Source organism: Paroedura picta, chromosome 2 (genome assembly GCF_049243985.1).
Source record: "Paroedura picta isolate Pp20150507F chromosome 2, Ppicta_v3.0, whole genome shotgun sequence".
In the NCBI taxonomy this organism is placed as follows: Eukaryota; Metazoa; Chordata; class Lepidosauria; order Squamata; family Gekkonidae; genus Paroedura; species Paroedura picta.
In genome coordinates, this window is record NC_135370.1 from 133,638,614 (window position 1) to 133,653,336 (window position 14,723).

At 43.9% G+C, this 14,723-nt stretch overlaps 1 protein-coding gene across 4 annotated transcripts; it reads right to left on the reverse strand.

Moving 5' to 3' along the window:
• Positions 1 to 3,205: 3,205 nt before the first annotated feature.
• On the reverse strand, positions 3,206 to 14,562 carry RPUSD2 (RNA pseudouridine synthase domain containing 2). 4 transcript variants are annotated; one of them, XM_077322875.1, is made up of 3 exons: positions 13,605 to 14,562; positions 10,745 to 11,041; positions 3,206 to 7,474 (listed from the first exon to the last, which is right to left on the reverse strand). In XM_077322875.1, the coding sequence occupies exons 1-3, from the start codon at positions 13,851 to 13,853 to the stop codon at positions 6,710 to 6,712; spliced, it is 1,311 nt and encodes a 436-aa protein (XP_077178990.1). In that variant the 5' UTR covers positions 13,854 to 14,562; the 3' UTR covers positions 3,206 to 6,709. The 4 variants fall into 4 exon arrangements, with proteins under 4 accessions (XP_077178990.1, XP_077178989.1, XP_077178992.1 ...); XM_077322874.1 differs by having other exon boundaries at positions 13,422 to 14,561; XM_077322877.1 differs by lacking the exon at positions 13,605 to 14,562 and adding an exon at positions 13,225 to 13,452.
• Positions 14,563 to 14,723: the final 161 nt, after the last annotated feature.

Consider the following 14,723-nt stretch of genomic DNA (forward strand, 5'->3'; position numbering starts at 1 on the left):
CTTGCACTCGAAAGCTCACACCTTGAATAAATATTCAACCTCGTGAGAAGGAAGGACTCCCTGGAGAAGAGCCTAATGCTGGGAGCAATTGAGGGTAAAAGAAGAAGGGGACGACAGAGAATGAGGTGTCTGGATGGAGTCACTGAAGCAGTCGGTGCGAACTTAAATGGACTCCGTGGAATGGTAGAGGATAAGAAGGCCTGGAGAATCATTGTCCATGGGGCCGCGATGGCTCGGACATGACGTCGCACCTAACAACAAAAAGGTGCTACTGGACTCTGATTTTACTGTGGAAAACCAAAGGAGCTGACAGGAAGCCGCACTGGTCCAAACCACATTTAAGAACAAAAGTAATACAATACTTTTTATTAACACCATCCAAAATGATACGAGCTTTTGAGTTCTCCAGAACTCTTCCTCGGGTACAGGTTAAAAAGGGAAAGAAAAACACTCTGCTCAGGCCATGGTGGCAAGCCATGCTTCCCAACATGGGTGTACAGTTCCCAACATTCCTTGCAAAACTTCTGAAAATGGGTCATGAGCCATCCCACCCTAATGGCCCCCCTGCCCTTTCCATTGTGCTAGGCTTTTTTATTTTGGAAGCCAAGATCTGATGGTAGAAACAGTATCTTCCTTGTCATATATTTTGTGTGTATATATAAAGTGCCCTCAGGTCTCAACTGATGACAATTCCAGCAAGGGGCTTTCAAGGCAAGTGAGAGGCAGAGCAGTATGACACCTCTTGCTTAGTAGTCTAGAGAGAGTAATGGAGGAGAGGGTGGTCAAAAGTTGGAATGTGATCTCCATAAGCAAAGGCTGTGTGGGTTGAAATGCTGCTTCAATGCTTGTTTATTTCTCTAAAACAGCTGGTTAGCCACTGTGAAAAATGGAATGTGAGCTAGAGGAGTAGCAAGGTCATAGATGGCCATAGATCACAGCCTTGGAATGGATCATTATACCAAGTAAATCTGGAATTGTGGGATACCAAGAAGTATCACTGGTGTCAATGACTGTTTGTCGCTGGTGTAGGATAGCTGTTGGAAGCTTAGCAATGCTTTATTAGAGACAAGGTGGGGCTAACTGGTATCTCAATCTTCCTTTAGCATGGTTTGTGGAAACAGTGGAAAACTGAGACGCTTACAGGCACAATTACTCCATGTTCCTGTAATTCTTGCACATATAGTGAAAAGCAACTTCCTGCAGTGTGCAGGGGGTCGGACTAGAGGAACCTGGAGGTCCCTTCCAACTATATGATTCTATGATCTTTATAAGAAAATTAAGACAACAAAATCACAAACTTTGTGCTCAGTTATTGGAAATTATCCATAATCCTCATAAATCCAAAACACGACCTAATTGAAGAAACATTGGCAAACCAAAGGATTCTGATCTTGGAAGAGAAATTGTTGCTACGAACATGTTATGATCTGCAAACACTGACTGTTGTGCAACAAAGACAAGGTGGAGATCCATCCCAATAGCTGAGGGAGATGAAAAGATGTCATCTCCAAAGAGATCCAGGATGGGAAATCATGAAAAATTCTGAACACAAATATGAATCTGGGAGAGAACCCTATCTTACTATAAAAGAACAACAGAAAGCTTACATGGAAATGCTGTAAATCTGCAAAACATGGGGAAACCTCCATGTAGAAATGAACAAAGAAGGGACTCACCCTTCAGGGTGAACATTTTTCTGAATAAAGGATGAGTATATTATTAGTATATAATTTGGACAAATAAATTTGGCAATGATTACATTTCCTTTTTATTTTATTTGACAAAAGTAGAATAGATTGTTAGGCAATTTCAACAGATAATATTGGCAACAGTGACATTGTAATGACATAGGAATTAATATTATACTATTACAGATTTGGACTCAAAATATTGAAACATGGATAAGTTTATATGAGAATTTAATGGGAAAGAAAAGGGGGGATACTTAACATATTTATTGAAGGGGTAAAATGGAGAATAAGGAATAGTTATTCTCTTTTATTATATAGCTTTTCCCCTCTTTTCATAATTTTGTTTTCTGTTTCTTCTAGGCTAATCTCAGCATTTTAACATTGGTCAGTATGTAGGGGTAGAATATTTCAGATGGGAATAGTATTTTTAGTGCAGAAGGGGATAGAATTAGTGGGGATAGAATTACTTATCTCCCTTGCTATGAGAAAAGCTGGTTATTGTTGTGATTTAATTTGGACAAATTACAATGTAAAGATGTTATTATTATTGATACAGATAAAATATCAAACTATTACAATGATAAATATTCCTTATTATAATTCAGCCTAATTGGGATTTATAATTTGTTCCTCTTAATATTCTTGGTTAGGCCTTGGAGGAGGAGCGTGTCTCATGTCTGAAGTGCCAGTCAGTGCTTAACACCCACTCAGGATGGCTGTCCTGCCCCCGAGTGCCTCCTCCTCCAACCGGCTTGCCTGCCTGTCCAGCAGCCAGCCAATCGTGATCCATCCCCCACCCCCTCCTCCTTCCACTTCCCTCTGAGGCTTGGAGGCTGCAGATCCCTGCTGCGTGAGAGCTGCCCCTGCCGGTGAGATACCCAAGAGCTGCCTGCAGCCTTTCCAGGTCCTGGGGGGTGGGGGAGGTGGCTGTCTACAGAGTTCTTCCACTCCACCCCCCTAATCTAGCACCCACTGGCCCCTAGTATTCTATAACTTTGATTCATTGTCTGCAATACCAAAAACAGACAGTAGATGTCAGATTAATGTTTCAAATGAAATTTGTAGACTTCTTTCTTAACAAGAGCTCCTCCCACCCCAGGTGATTACCTCACTTTTAAAGACATCGGAAACATACTAAAGGTATACAAAAACGTCAGATGAGAAAATATCTTAAATGCGTTGTCTTTTGAAAAAAAAACAATATAAGAATATTAACTAACTGGGTTGTCGATATTTAAAAATCATAATCTTTTTATTTGGATAGATTAGGTATTGGGGAATGTAGAATGTTGTGTTTTTGAAAAGTGTTCCTCTGTTAAGATCTTATAAGAAACTAAACAAATTTAGACAATTGTATTAAGTGATAAGAATAAATATAAACAAAGAATGTAGCAATCATCAATATTATATGCTGTACTGTTATTTTCTTTCTTCTTACTAAAATAGTATATATATTTAAAAACCTTATGACCGATCAATTCTAATGTTTGTCTGGTTGAGTTTTTTTTTGGGGGGGGGGGGGAGGCAGGAGGCTCTATGAATGTTCCTGTGAATTAAGAGTTGGTTCTTATATGCTGCTTTTCTCTACCAGAAGACACTTACATTTGCCTTCCCATGAAATCCCAGGCTGAGAAAGCTAATTCCTCTCCCACTTTCAGTTGTAATTATGTAAGCGTATTGTGAGGTAAAGACAACTAAACACACCATTGCATTTCTTGGGTCCATGTTTCAGGCATTAGACCACGCCCAAACAAAAACCCTCAGATATTGTAACCACAAATCATGATTGCTAAAGGGCCAGAATGACTCCATCATCACACAGATTTTTAAAGCAGTGTAGCTGGCAGTGAAAGTATCCCATAGGGCAATTCTGCTCCACAGGTTAACTATCATTGCAACCATTCAATGAGCCCCCTTGGCCAGTTCATTTCCTGGAATGAGAACGTGCAGCGATCCAGGAAGAAAGCAGCAGAACTTTAGCCAACCATAGTAAAATTATGCACGGAAACATACAGCATTCAAAAGCCTGAATACCCAGTCCTGCTGAACCATGTGGCTCAGTTTCCTCCTCTGTTGCCTCCACCCCCCTTAACACCAGAACACCATGGTCTTCCATGCCGACTATGACTGGTCCTTGAACTTCATTCTGAAGTCTCCTCCTGTCCAGAGAAAATAAGGTTAAGCAGATGGTGGCCTGAAATGCATGCCTGGGGTGCCCCAAACTGAACAGGTCTACTCTGCCAGGTTGAAAATTTTAGAGGTATAAGCAGTCCTCTTCATAGTATTTAGTAGGCACAGAAATCTCCCAGCTATGTGCATAGTGGCAATTTAGAGATTCAACTATTCATTTAGCTATTTATAACCTACTTTTTGTAGCTGCCCAGAATATCCTGATTTCATCAGAACTTGGACACTAATGAGAGCTGATACCAAGAGCCAGTGTGGTGGTGGTTAGGAGTGAGGACTTCTAATCTGGTGAGCTGAGTTTGATTCCTGCCCCCCCCCCCCAACATGCAACCAGCTGGGTGACCTTGGGCTCGCCACAGCACTGATAAAACTGTTCTGACTGAGCAGTGATATCAGGGCTCTCTCAGCCTCACCCACCCCACAGGGTGTCTGTTGTGGGGAGAGGAAAGGGATGGCAACGGAAAGCTGCTTTGAGACTCCTTTGGGTAGAGAAAAGTGGCATATAAGAACCAACCCTTCTTCTTCTACTACTTAGATGGCAGACCACCACAGCAGAACAAAGCTGCAAATGCAGAGGAATGCAGTGTCAAGACACATCTGCTCATTTCTGGCCTTGCAAATCCCATGAGATGGAACTTCACGGGTTACCAAAATTGGTTGCGATGTGACAGCACACTTTACCTTTACTGTGCTTTTCTCTGCAAGGGAGACCCAAAGCAGCATACAACACTGTTCTCCCCTCCTCTGATTTAGCCTCACGACAACTGTGCTGCAAAGTAGCTTAGGCTAAGAGTGCCATAGGCAGTAGTGATTGAAACTTGAGTTCCCCAGATCCTAATCAGACGTCCTTTACACATGAGGGGTGGAGGAAACAAAGCAGTCATGGCCCCTTGCATCTGATTCAGGCATCTCCTCTCACCTGGTTTCATGCACAGCAGCCATAGAATCCTGTTTATCAGAACAAGGGAGGAGAATGGATAACACACCTGCCAAGGGAACAGATGGGCAGGGCTGAGGCAGCCCCATTTCCAATTGCAGTGGAAGGTTGGAAGCTACACCTCTTGGCAGCAACATAGTGGGCTACACTTCTTGGCTAGTGAGGACAGTAAAGATATTTGATTATGTGATTGGGTATTATTCTCCTTGCCGGTGGAAAGCTTAGCATCTGTCATCCCTAAGTGATGCTGCAGCTTAAGTGAGGGACTCAGTATCCTACTCAGACCCATTAAGGATTCCATTAAGTCAGCTGTTTCCAATTCTCTGATACCGCAGAAACATTTCCCATGCTTTGAGGTATCAGGAAGTGATGGCAGCTTGCCACGCCTGTCACAGCCCCCAGAAATTAGAGATTCATCTGGCAAAGGTTTAAATGGTTGGGACCATTTATCTCCCCCTCCAGGTGCATCACTGGCCACTTTAAAAGGGGGTAGGTCAACCTTCCCAAATAAGGTTAGAATCCTTCTAAAAATTAACTTTTTTCTTTCCTCTTTGTTTGGAGCCAGAAACTGCAGACACAGGATGGGAGGGCTCTCTCCAGCCATCTTTTTGAAAGCCCCAACACCATGGTACTATTGAGACTTTCGTTGTCCCACAGGTGGGAAACCTTGCACAACCTCAGTGTCATCCTGGGGCATGGCAGATTAAAACACCAAAGATGAAGTTCAGTATAAAGCAGGATGACTATTGGAGAAGGGACTCATTTACAAAGTAAATTGAAGCAAGAAAATTGCAAAAAGTTAATTTCATTAAACTGAGAGTTTCAAGTGATATGCAAATTTGAGACTATTTAGAGTCTAAACAGTTCAGTTTTATTAGTTCTGAACTGAATTAGATCTTAAATCTTTTTGGGAAGAGACAATGCTTCTTCTTTGTTTTTGACACCTGTTTTGTACACTGCTGGAGCTAAATATATACATGGACTAAGGCCAAACCCCAACTTCATCAGAGATAGGCCATAATGGATGGATAGGATGAAGCTCTTCCTAGGCTGAGTGAACAGAATTGAGAAAACTTCATCAACTGATTGAAACAGAAGGAAAGCATTGAAGTACCAAATTATTATATGGAATCTGTTGATACAAGCCTATGATTAGAGACTTTAACATTCTACTAGCTCTTGCACACAGAGAGCATGCTAGGTATAGGCATTTTGGAAACAATACAGGTGACTGCCAAATCTTAGAACATTCTTTGTAATTTTCTCTAGTTCCTTTGCAAGAAAGAGTCAAAATATGCAAGGCAAAATCTGAAGGACCACCCTTATGAATCTACCTGGCCAAGGCTCTGCTCTAGGACCCCCACCTTCTAAGTTGAAGCAGGTGGCAGTGTGGGAGAGGGCCTACTCGGCTGTGGTCCTAAAGCCCTGAAGCCCCAGGAGCACCTTGTGTTGCGATCATCTGCCAGTAGGTGAACTTTTCCATTTTGCTTGGCATTCCTTCAGTGAGCCCTCCTTCCTGCCCAATATTTCAAATGCTGTTCTTGTGTGCATTTGAACTGGTATTTTAATTAGGTTTTATGATGAGTCTTTTGGTTGGCTTTGATAGTTTTAAGATGTGCTTTTACTAGGTTTGAGTTTGTTGGCGGCCTTTGTGTCCTTTATGAGGGCAGAAGTGTGGGGCATAAATTTTGCAAAATAAATAAACCACACTACAAAAACTAGTTTATGGGACATTTGGAGTTGTCAATGGCTTCCACAAACAAATTAAAAAGGAATTCTTCCTCGTCCTCTACTATTCAATGAGACCAGCGATTACTAGGTGATTTTGTTAAAGCATTTGTTGGGAAACATTCTTGCCATATGCAAACTTAAGTCTTTACAAAACATTATAATCTCAAGTCTCTTCCCAGTTGTCCTGTGCCCATTTAGGCATCTTGGAGCAATATTCAAAGTCTGTTCCTTTGTAGCGCAAGGCATGAAGATACATCACAAGATCTTTGGGTGACGGATCTGGTCTCACTATCCTGCATTCTCTACATAAAGGATCCTTTTCATCCTGGTGCTCACTTGTGCAAGCTTTTCCATTCTCTGACTCATGAACTTGTAACTGGAGGGCAGAACTGTGAGCACACATTGATGTTCCACCTTCTTTTTCACTCTTTGATTCTTCGGTTCTGCCAGAAATAATGCTTATAGGGCTGATCTGGGCAGGCTTTACAGAGTTTCCTGGACTCCCACCTTCTTCTACAATTGATTTCAGATCTTCCTCAGCAATATCCAAGATACCTCCACACTCTTTCAAAAGTTGTTCTTTTACCAATGCCCGAAGAAGCTCCTCGTCTGTTTTGTCAATATTGCCACCTTTACCTTTTGCAGGTCCCCAGACATCTGTGTTATAGATGGGGTCATTGAAGATAGGGTGTCCCAGAAACTGCAGATGGACACGAATCTGGTGGGTACGTCCAGTGTATGGAAAGCATTTCACCACGCTAGTCTTGCCATTGTAGCTGAGCCTCTGGAAGACTGTTTTGCAGGCTTTACCCTTGGGGTCCACTCGACACAGCCCCACTTTGTAGGAAACAACCAGGATGGGTTCTTCACAGGTCACCTCAGCTTCTGGAAACTCTCCAAGTACACGGCACACATATTCCTTTTCCAGCTTGGGGGGGGGGGGGGGGGAGAAAAAACAAGAATCAAAAATAAATTCAGGATCCAGGGTGTAGATGTCAACGTCAACAAACTGCAGCCTAGTTGATTTTACTTCCTCTTATTTTAGGGTACCCCTACCTACAGCATTAAGAGCCTCTTGTGGCGCAGAGTGGTAAGGCAGTGACATGCTGTCTGAAGCTGTCTGCCCATGAGGTTGGGAGTTCGATCCCAGCAGCTGGCTCAAGGTTGACTCAGCCTTCCATCCTTCCGAGGTCGGTAAAATGAGTACCCAGCTTGCTGGGGGGTAAACGGTAATGACAGGGGAAGGCACTGGCAAACCACCCCGTACTGAGTCTGCCATGAAAACGCTAGAGGGCGTCACCCCAAGGGACAGACATGACCCGGTGCTTGCATAGGGGATACCTTTACCTACAGTATTACTTGCTTCACTTCCTTAGGCTACTTATGTCTGACCAAAGGAGTCACTTGAAAGCTTATATCCTGAAACTCTTACTGGTCTCTCGGGTGCTACTGGATAAATCTAGCTGTTCTACTACAGACAAACACTGCCACCCTCTGAAATATCCTGTTGTGTGAAAACCTACCTTGTATCCCATTTACCTGCTACTGAAAATTTAAACATGGAAGTCACAAAAACATCTCAGTCCATATCTGGCTAGCTCTTGAAGCACCACAGGGAAAAAATACTAATCAATTTAACAGCTAAGAATATTTGAGTATTCAGTTGGACATTAATGGTATAAATGACACTTTAAATAAACACTTATTTCTACATTATTAGCTTTGATGGCTATCCATACACCCGGGTTTGGATCCTGTGGAGGATTTCCATATACTAGCAGGGGAGGGGGTCATCAACCCTTTATCCTGTTCCTGAGAATGGATCCCTTTCCACAGGAACAGCATTTCAAGGGCGTATTTTGGACATATGGAGGTAGGGAAGGCACATTCTTCACACTCTGCTGAATCCAATTCAATACTGGAAAATTCTATCAAGAAACCAATTACTGCCATCAAGAAGAAAAGTTGGTCTTTATACCTCACTTTTCACTACCCGAAGATGTCTCAAAGCAGGTTACAATTGCCTTTCCTTCCTGTCCTCACAACACTCTGTGAGGTAGGTGGGGCTGAGTGTGAGAACAGCTCTAACATGACTGTGACGAGCGCAAGGTCACCCCGCTGGCTGCATGTGGAAAAGTGGGGAATCAAACCCATCTCTCCAGATTAGAGGCCACCACTCTATACCAAGTTAGGTTCATCCCACAAGCCATATGCAGCACCAATTACATAACACAGTGAAAAGGTTGGAAAAATGAATACCGTATATACTTGCATATAAGCCGACCCGCAAATAAGCCGAGGCACCTAATTTTACCACAAACTCTGGGCAAACTTATTGACTCGCATATAAGTCGAGAGTGGGAAATGCAGCAGTTACTGGTAAGTTTACATTAATTGAGGCACCAATAGGTTAAATGTTTTTGAATACTTATTTCAAAGAAAAAACAGTAAACTAGCTCTGTAAATGCAAAAGAGGGCCACAGCAAACCAGAGCAGAACAACAGTATGCAGAGTTGGCAACCTATTACAACAAGTACAACAGCTACCAAACTGGGAGAATGGACTACTCTAACTACAATTGCAGTGCCCCCCCCCCAGAACAAAACACTGAAATAAAGAACAATAAAACTCAACACTGAAATAAAGAACTGTAAAAATCAACGTAAAAGAAACACAATCCCAAGAAGAAAAGGCAAACAATGCAGCCCCTCAGAAAAAAGAACAAATAAACATTAGGAGAAACAGTAAATCCCAAAGCATCACCAAAACCCACCCCAAGAGATGACTTCATATTCTTTCCCCCTCACAGATACGCACATCATTTGCAGGGCTGTAAAGTACAGCAACAAGAAAGTTAATGCACTGTTTTTATTTCTAAAATCCAGAAAGTTTCTCATCCTCTAATCAGGTATTTTAGAATCTGGAAGTGCAAAATGTATGATACCATCAGGCTAGCTACATGCAGGATCATGACAAGACTCTGATGGATGTGGGACAGCTGCCAGGTTTGAAACACTGTTGACATTGCAGGGAAGCATCAATTTTATAAAGCATAATAATCTAAAAGCAACCTAAAAGAGAGCCAGTTTGGTGTAGTGGTTAGGAGTGCGGACTTCTAATCTGGCATGCCAGGTTCGATTCTGTGCTCCTCCAGATGCAACCAGCTGGGTGACCTTGGGCTTGCCACGGCACTGATAAAACTGTTCTGACCGAGCAGTGATATCAGGGCTCTCTCAGCCTCACCCACCCCACAGGGTGTCTGTTGTGGGGAGAGGAATGGGAAGGCGACTGTAAGCCGCTTTGAGCCTCCTTCGGGTAGGGAAAAGCGGCATATAAGAACCAACTCCTCTTCTTCTTCTTCTGTGCTGTAGCAGACCAATGGTCCATCTAATCCAGTTTCTTCTTTCATTCATCAACCAAACAGGAAATCAGGGCAGGTTTCAAGATGACTTGTCATACAATACAGTGAACAACATGATTGTAAACGTACAACATTTTAGTAGTGGAAGAACTTGCGTAAACTAACAGTAACATAACTTTCTAATGACTTTTGACAGCACAATTGTAATTCAATTTTTCTGCAGCACTGGCAGATCTGAAGTTGTTCTGGCCTCTGTTGGTGGTAGTGTGAGGGGCCTTTGGTGGTGTTTCACTGACCTCAATCAAAAGCTTGGTGGAAGAGCTTCATTTTGTAGGCCCTGCAAGTACTGTTTGAGCTCTGGCAGGTTCCTGATCTCTTCTGGGAGCTCATTCCACCAAGTGGGGGCCCAGATAGAAAAGGCCCTGGCTCTGGTTGCGGCCATATAAGCCTCCTTAGGGCCAGGGATCACCAGCTTGTTAGAGCTTTTAGAGATAAACACTCTCTGGAGGGCATAGGCAAAGAAGCGATCCCTCAGGTATGCACATATTCTGTTGCCCCATGTGCAGAGTAGGAGGGGGGAGATGTAAAAGTGCAGCAGTTTTCACAATCATAGCAGTTCTTGTTTAAGCGGCTGCAGATTAGAGTAGATTGCATATCTAGGCAGAGGTGCAAGTTCACATAATCAATGTTTCCATGTAGGCCAGATGGGATCCACCAACTATCTAAACCAGGCCAAGGAAACACTTCAAGTGCTGTATTCAAGGACAACCATTACTGTACCTATTGCAAGAAAAATAAGAAGGCATATCAAAGGAAAAAACAACATTTGATCTTTACCTGCCGTTCTCGAACTTGCATATCAATGCGCTTGGACACTTCTGCAGATTTAGCAAACATGAGGACCCCTGAGGCCAGGCGATCAAGCCGATGAATCGTGTGCAGCTCCTTCAGATTATGCTCTTTACCCAAAATGAAGATGACAGTGTTATGCCGAAATCTGCCGCATGGATGGACTGGTAAGGACGAAGGCTTGTCCACAACTACCACCTCCTCATTTTGTTCCAGAAACTGAATTGGTTGCGCTGTAACTGGGGGTTCGTGGCGATGCACTATGTTTTGCAGAAAGTCGTTATTCTGTAAGCAATACAATTTATATTTAGAATAGCAGTGAATTTTCAGTAATAGCCTATTTGCAGAATTTATGGGTAACTACACAGAGTAAATCGACTCCGGGGAATGGTAGAGGACAGGAAGGCCTGGAGGATCATTGTCCATGGGGTTGCGATGGGCTGGTCACGACTTCGCAACTAACAACAACAACACAGTAAATATATATTAACAAAAACAAGCTAGAAAAACACCAGTAATTTCAATAAATCTATATCATTAAAACTATCAATGTATGTAAATTAAAAGTCGATGATCTGAATAATCAACAAAGGGAGTTAAGCAACTTGTATATTAACCTCTGAAATCATATATCTGTATTTTAACTAAATCACTGAAGGTGGTTTCAAAAGGCCTGAACTCAAAAGCTATCCAGGTCTTTAAAATTCTGGGGAGGGGAAACAATTCTTTCAGATACTGTCTCCTTTCAGTTATTTATTCACTCAATTTAAATCTGAGTGTGTCTGACTGAGCCAAGATTGCTCAGCAAGGTCCCATTCACATTTGTATGGAACACAGTTTGATTCCCTGTTTCTTTTTATCCTAGTGACAATTTTTACCTTTACAGCACAAGAAGTAGGCCAGCAAGGGGGACACAACTAACTCTTACTTGGCAATATTAACGTTTCAGAAAATTTGAAGACATGGAGTGCGGTGCCAAGAAAAACAAGTATATTTTGGAAATCTGTACAATGAACAAAGCCTCTTCACTGCCCACTCTACTCCTGTAAGAACATGGATTATACCAGGAGTGGACAAACTATGACCAGATATCCATGGACTATAATTATCATTGTTTGACAACCAAAACAGCTCTACTGAGAAAACTAAAGTTTTGTCTTTTGCTTTTCTGGCAAGTGTTCAGAAGACAAAAGATTGTATGTATTGCTTATTGTATGTATTATCTCATCTGTACTGCATTGTGTGTGACGATTTGTAACCCAATTGCTGCATTGGTTACCACACATCAGTTAAAGGTAAAGGTATCCCCTGTGCAAGCACCGAGTCATGTCTGACCCTTGGGGTGACGCCCTCTAGCGTTTTCATGGCAGACTCAATACGGGGTGGTTTGCCAGTGCCTTCCCCAGTCATGACCGTTTACCCCCCAGCAAGCTGGGTACTCATTTTACCGACCTCGGAAGGATGGAAGGCTGAGTCAACCTTGAGCCGGCTGCTGGGATTGAACTCCCAACCTCATGGGCAGACAGCTCCAGACAGCATATCGCTGCCTTACCACTCTGCGCCACAAGAGGCTAATTTATTGTGCTTTCTTTATTAATTGCTTTATTAATGTTTGTAATTTGCTTTGAAGCACCAGTGAGAAAAAGCAGACCATTAGTCCATCAGCCATTCCCCATCTACTGCTCACAATTCACAAAGGCAAATAGAAAAAATAAATTTTGCATTCCCAGTGTTGTGGGGCTGCTGTGTTTAAACCAACAGTCCCATCATGAAGCCCAAAAACAAGCAGGTCCATGGATAGATAATTACAACTCAATAAACTATTGCTCCTAAACAAAAATATTTTCAGAAATTTTCACATAATGTAACAAAGACCTTAGACAGGGTTCAGTACATAATACCTGCTTCCAGTGCTCCTCAGTAGCTAAAGCTAAAGTGAAATAATAAAAGTTACAATCATCATAAACATACTCCCCTTTTGCTACAGCCATAATATAATCATAAAGGCATACTTTATTACAAAGTATAAATTGGATAAACCTTCTCATAGGCAATTAGCTCAAACTGGGGTAAGTCTCAAATTCTGTGGAAGCCAAGAAAAACATCTGTGCTATTATTTAGTTACCACAATAATTCAATATGAGTAATTTAGTAAGTCATAAATATCTATTATCAGCAACCACTGGAGTTACTCCTAAAGAGCCATCAGTCCTCCTGGTCGTTACTAAATGTCAGAGTAAGGAACTCTATATCTGATCTGAGTTTATTGTCTATGCAGTTAGGAACACTCGAAGGTATATCATCACATATCATGATTCACCTAAATATCAAAACCTAATGCAACCCTGCCTGCATTTTCCAAGAAGAAAAAAAGAGGGGGAAATGAGGAGAGGAGCCATATATCTCCCATTATCATCAAGTGGACTTACTCCCCATTCCTGACATGCTAGCCTTGAGTATCTTTGTACCTCCATGGGGGAAGGGTTCAGACATGTAGCATGTACACCGGTAAAGCGCCTCTTCATCCCACTGGCTCGAAGGACACCGAATGCGCTTTCCCGGCTGCTAGCTGAGCCTTGCGTGTTCTTGAGCACCCGCTCCCTTTTCAAACCGGTTCCCACGGGCGAGCTGCTGCCCCCGCCCGCCATGGCGACGCCTCACTCGCCTTGAGCACGACGCGGAGGTCCCGCACCGGCTGCTCGTTGAGGCGGAAGCGGCCGGCGCTGGCGGCGGCTTGGTAGTAGTCGAGGGGCTGGGCGCGGAACTCCTCTCTGAAGACGTCCAGGAGGCTCCTGCCCACCCAGCGGCCCTTGCAGTAGGTCTGGAACTCGAAGGAGTAGGGCCGCACCTTGCGCAGGCCGCCCTCGAAGTAGTAGCTGGTTTCGGCGAAGTGCGCCGCGCTGAAGCCCAGGTCCCGCTTCCTCGGAGGGGGCACGTAGCGCTCCCCGCCCTCCTCCGCCCGACGACGACGACGCCGCCGCTTCAAAGGCGGAGGGGAGCCGCTCGCGTCGACGGGCTCGGCCCGCGCCTTCTCCGCCATGCCTAAGCGAGCCACGGCGGACAAGGGCCGAGCAGCCACGAGGGGCAGGAGCCGCATGCCCGCCTCACGAGGCCCGGCGCCTCCGCCGCGCCCCGCCCCTCGACCAACCCCGTCGGCTCTGCCTTCGTGACGGAGAAAGGAGGCGCCAGGGAAGAGGCCGAGGCGTGAGTCGCGCTTAAGCCAGGAAGACCGAGGCGGGAACAAGGCGGCCAGTGGGCGCGCCGGTCTGCAGGGGGAGAGCAGGATTCGAACCCAGGAGCCCCATATAGACCAAGAAGAGCTCGAGACTCAAAGGCCCCTTCACCGGGTAGGAAGGAAGCCGAATGCCGAGGTCATGGATTGACTACGTTACGCCTTCCTGCACATGAGAAAACCAGCGAAAAAGGAGGAGGTGATGGAGTTTAGGGCTAGTTTGTGTTCCATATTCTTAACGCGAAGCTGTCATTGATCACCTGAGAGGCCAAAGATACATTTCATTCTGCCACCATCCCTACCATGATACTACATGCTAAACTCTTGGCAGGATTAGGATTACGAAGGATATGTTCTGACCCAGGATGGTGCAGCAATTAAAGTGTTGCACTAGGATCTTGGAAATCCAGGTTCATCCCCCCATTCTACAATGAAGCTTTGCTGGGTGATCTTGAGACAGTCACACACTGTCATCCTAACCTACCCATAGAGTTGTTGCAAGGATAAAACAGGAAAACAATGTAAGACACTTTCAAATCCAACAAAAATTCCTGACTCAAAAGGTCCCTTCATCAGGACCTTCCTCGTGCCAAGCTATAGCCTTAACACTGAGCCATGGTCTTATGGCTACTGTATAGTGAGGAAAACAGTTATCGCCCACATTGCATGCGACCTCTGAAAGCCCTCAGAATACCTATAAAGTACATCATGAGTTGAGGAACAAGCCTTCCTCTC